General features: G+C 55.0%; 2 protein-coding genes across 2 annotated transcripts in view; one reads left to right on the forward strand and one right to left on the reverse strand.

The window, feature by feature from the left end:
* PCSK1N (proprotein convertase subtilisin/kexin type 1 inhibitor) overlaps positions 1-787 on the forward strand; it is a 3,558-nt gene extending 2,771 nt beyond the window's left edge. Inside the window, exons 3-4 of the mRNA XM_008571473.1 lie at positions 4-44; positions 416-787. Coding sequence (XP_008569695.1) covers positions 4-44; positions 416-611 — 237 coding nt within the window. The 3' untranslated portion in view covers positions 612-787. The remainder of the gene's footprint in view (positions 1-3; positions 45-415) is intronic.
* A 965-nt stretch (positions 788-1,752) lies between these two features.
* ERAS (ES cell expressed Ras) lies at positions 1,753-2,675 on the reverse strand. Its single transcript, XM_008571436.1, has one exon. It carries the CDS (start codon positions 2,673-2,675, stop codon positions 1,974-1,976), a length of 702 nt encoding a protein of 233 aa, XP_008569658.1. The 3' UTR covers positions 1,753-1,973.
* Between the last annotated feature and the right edge of the window lie 1,976 nt (positions 2,676-4,651).

Consider the following 4,651-nt stretch of genomic DNA (forward strand, 5'->3'; position numbering starts at 1 on the left):
GACTCAGGCGACGAGACGCCCGACGTGGACCCCGAGCTGCTGAGGCAAGGGGCCGGGGGGGGGGTGGGCTGCTTCATCTTAGTCCTGGGGAGGGCAGGGGTTCTGGGGCCCTAGGAGGGAGTGCGATCTTCCATCCAGGGTGTGGGGGCAAAGATTCCTGTCGGGGGGGGACAGTATGGGACGTGAACTCCCGGTCCTGGGGAGGGGGGCTCCGATCCCTGGTTTGTGGGGGGAGAGGGAGGCAAGGGGGTCATATTTCTGGGATTGGAGGCGGGGACTTCTGTCTCCTGAAAGCAGGGGCTGAGGACGCCTGGGTGGGGAGGGGGCTGAAGATGGTCCGGTCCCCGGATAGGGTTGCGGGGCCGGGGCGGTGACACGTGGATGCATCCTCTCTGCATTCTGCTGGGCGCTGCAGGTACTTGCTGGGGAGAATCCTCTCGGGGAGCGCTGACTCCGAGGCTGTGGCCACCCCGCGCCGCCTCCGCCGCGCCACTGACCAGGATCTGGCCCCTGAGGTGCCCCCTGAGGGCGTGCTGGGGGCGCTGCTCCGCGTGAAACGCTTGGAGACCCCTGCGCCCCAGGCGCCGGCGCGCCGCCTCCTGCCGCCCTGAGCCCTGCCCAGATCCCGCGCGACCTGAGATCCAGGAGCGCCTCGCCACCCGGACTGCTCCCCTCCAGCACGTCGAGAGCAGCTTACCCTGGCAGCCGCTGTGGCTGTCCTCCAACCCCAAGATCTCCACCAACCCCCCACCATCCCGCCCCCACAATAAACGCGACCTGAAGCAACTGTGCTTGTCTGTGAGTGGCGGTTTCTAGGGGCTGGTGGGCTGAGCGGTGGTGGTCACCCTTAGAAGAGGGTAGAAGGGCCCCTGTCTCTCACTTCAGAGACACCACCTGCTCAGTCTACTATGCCTCTCCTCACTGGGGGAGGCATCCACATGGACAATGGCAGTGCCCACTTGGATCCTGTGCACCTCTTCTAGGCCTCACCCCATGCTCAGCCCAGGAGGCTTTGAGGCCATTTCAGGGACTTCACCAGCATCTTCCAGGAGGTCCATCTTCCTGGGTGCTGTTTGTGAGGCTTGTGAGTAGAGCTCAGTAGAGTCGGCTGGGATTTCCAGGGGCACACATGAGGGGGAGGGGGCCGGTGAGGGAGCTGGCAGGGGTCAGCTCTCCAGAGTCACATTCTGAAACAGAACTGAGGCGTCTGAGATATAAGAGCCTGGGCATCCAGATGATTAAGTGTATCCGTCAAGGTAGGAGGAGAGGATGTATTTTTATGCTTGCTAGCCTGTTTTGTAATGTTTAAATATTAGTTATAGCATAGAGGCCTATCTGTACTCTTGCCCCAGGTCCTGAAGATACTGGGAGTTGCTATGGTGGTAGCGGCTTGTAACCCTGGCCTTTGCACTGACTATTCTCTCTGGCCCCAGATATCTGCCAGCCAGTTTTTTCCCAAATGTCACCTACTCAATAAGGTTTTCCTTGACCACCTGTCAATCTCTTCCATCACCTGCCTTTAATACATAGCCTTTATTACTATCTAGCCTTATGTCATATCTACCAGGGCAGGAGTGTTTAAGTGTTTTGTTTGCCTCTACATCCCTTGAACCCAAAGCAGGGCCTGGCACACAGTGGGCTCCCCCCAATTTCTTGAATGAAAAAATTTTCATAATTCAAGTAATATTCTACCCAGTCTCAGTCCCACCCACATAACACTCGGCATAGAGGCAGCTTTGAAACCTGACATCAATTTACTTAATTTGCGCAAGATCTCTCAATGTGACATTAATAACGAACACCAGACACCCCCATGTTGCCAAAAAGCCCCTCACCAAATGAAAACAAGAGAGGCGTTCAACTATCCCCAGGACACCAACAGTGTCCCACACAGCCAGTTGCTCCTAGTGTCTCATGTCAAGGGAACCATCACCCTGGCCTGGGGGAGGGTACACTTTTCTTGACTAAGACCTTCATGCCACAGAGCAGCCACAGTGGCACATAACCTTCTGGCGCCGGCCCTTAACCCCACGTGGCTTGGCCTTGGCCTCCTTTGCCATGGCCTCCCGGAACTTCTGGATTTCATGGATGAGCAGAGAAAAGGCCTCCTCCACACCTTGCCGGGTCTTGGCTGAGGTCTCCACGAAGGGGGCCCCCCAGCTCTGTGCGAGGGCTTCAGCAGCGGCATGAGCATCTCCAGCAGTGGTCACAAGGTCACACTTGTTACCCACAAGGACGAGGGGCTGGGTGAAATGAGGGCCCCAGGTGGCCCGCATCTGCTCCAGGTGGACCAGAGATGAGGGGTCATCAAGAGCAAAAACACCCAGCACACCATCACCAATAGCCAAGCACTGGTCACGCAGGGCTCTGTGAGTGGCCTGCCCTGCTGTGTCCAGCACATTCAGAACGCAGCCCCCACGGCCCAGGGCCATCTCCTTCCAGTAGGAATCCTGGATGGTGGGGTCGTGGTCCTCCACGAAACGCTGGTAGTTCAGCTGGATGGTCAGTGCGCTCTTGCCTACTCCACTAGCACCGACCATCACCGCCTTGTACTCAGGCAGCTGCTTGCCAGCACCCCCAGAGCGTGCTCGAGCCCCAGGGCTCTTCTCCTGAGAGTTAAGGCTCCCCGAGCTCAGGCCCAGGTTGGGGCCGCTAGGCTTTGTTGGCAGCGCCATGTCCCAGCAGGTAGCTCAGGGAAGAGATGTGGACAGCAGGCCCTGCAAGTGGGAAGAGAAGAAAAACAAGGAGAGGTTAAGGGAGGCCATCTGGGGGCAAGGAGACAGCTGGGAGTCACTGGATCAACATTTATCGAGTGCCTAGCGTGTGCTGATCACCTTCTAATATGCTATACACATTATTTATGTTGTTTTCTCCCTTTCTCTCTATTCCTTCTATGACATAAACTCTGTGAAGGCAGGACTTTTCAAACAGCTTTACTGATATAATTTACATCCCATAAAGTCCACCCAGTTAAAGTATACAATTCAACGGATTTTAGAATATTCACGGAATTGTGCAGCCATCACCATAATTGAATTTTAGAACATTTTCATCCCCCCGGAAAGAGTCCCCGCGCCCATTAGCAGTCCCTCCCCATTGTGATGGGAGGGCAGGATTTTGTCTGTTTTGGTCGCCATTGAACCCCAGCCCGCCACAGCTCCTGTTAGACAGTATGTACTCAGAATATTCCCACCCCGAGGGGGTTTATATTCTATTTCCTTCGGTTACTTTTTCTTTTTGAAATTTTTTTATTGGGGGGGGTTATGTTCTAAAAGGTGGAGGCAGATAATACAGTACCATACAAATATTCGTAAGTAAATCATGTAGTGGGTTAGCCATTATCATTAGAATTTAGTATTTATTAATTATTCAACATATTTGTTGAGACAAAGGTGGACAAAAGCTAGGCAACAAACCTTCCTCCCCCCCAACCCCCGCTCCCGCCCCCGGTCCTCGGGCGACAGACAACAAACAAGATAAATAAGTAAAATATACTTCAGTAGTAGGTGATAAGCATGCAGGTGCTCAGTTGATGTTAGGCTTTTTAAATTATAATTTAACCTTCACTCATTAATGCAAGAATCTTCATGCATGCCAGCCATTGTAATACAATGAACAGTGAACAAAACAGACTCAAATCCCTGCCCTGGAGAGGATTAGATTCAGGCAATGAGAAAGAGACAATAAACAAGGTAAGTAAGGAAGTTGCAAGTTAGCAGAGGATGGGCACACAGCAGGTGCTCAATGAGTGTTAGCTATTAATAGTAAATCGCCATTAACTCCTTGAATACATCCCCAGGTCCTCTGGCTCAGGGAGTGCCCTCCCTAAATGCACCACAATGGTTGTTTACAACTGCCTCGCAGGAAACCTGGGAGCAGTGGCGGTTTGGGGCCAGATGGTGGGTTTGAGGGGTCCATGGAATGTTCTGTTGAGTTTGGGATCTGGAGATCTGGGTGGGGGTGGGGCAGGGACCCAGATGGGAATCCAGCTGTGGCATCCTCATCCAAGAGGTATCCTTGAAAGTGGATGTGCTCGCCCAGAAAGAGAGCAGGGTGAGGACAGAAAGAGGGATAAGAGCTAGCTGTGAGGACACACTGGGAGGCCGAGGACAGCAGCGAGGAGGCGGCTGCAGCGAGGAGGAGGCTGCAGCGAGGAGGCGGCTGCAGCGAGGAGGCGGCAGGGTGCAGTGCAGAGGAGAGGTCGGGTTCTGGTGGATTCTGGCGGTGCAACTGCGCGCCTTCCCTAGACATTGAAAGGCAGGGGAGGGGTCGAGGATGAGCCCCACGTTTGGGGCCTGAGCAGCTGGGAATCTGGGGTCACATTCTCCGAGGTAGGCGGTGTGCGAAGGGCTCTTCCCTCTTGGCCAAGGTGACCAGGACTGTGATAGTGACAGTAAGAACAGCAGCTCTGGTCTCCTGAAGGCTTAGTACGTGCCCGGGACCCAGGGTGTCGTCCCCCGGCCTGCTTTACCCACGAGCAGCAGCGAGGCTCAAAGAAGTGGGCGGCGGGACTGGCCCTAAGTCACCTAACCCGTCTCCTTAAGTCCCGCAGAGCGCGAGTGCTACTGGTGTGACTCCAAGGCCTCGAGACCCTGTGGCCGCCCCCTTTGAGCTGCTGACCCGGGCGGCAGAGCCGAGGTGCCTGCTGTAC

Source organism: Galeopterus variegatus, unplaced genomic scaffold (genome assembly GCF_000696425.1).
Source record: "Galeopterus variegatus unplaced genomic scaffold, G_variegatus-3.0.2 Scaffold688, whole genome shotgun sequence".
Lineage (NCBI taxonomy): Eukaryota > Metazoa > Chordata > Mammalia > Dermoptera > Cynocephalidae > Galeopterus > Galeopterus variegatus.

Excerpts from the sequence above, each read along its gene's own strand:
- ERAS (XM_008571436.1), bottom strand. The coding sequence starts at position 2,675 with ATGGCGCTGCCAACAAAGCCTAGCGGCCCCAACCTGGGCCTGAGCTCG.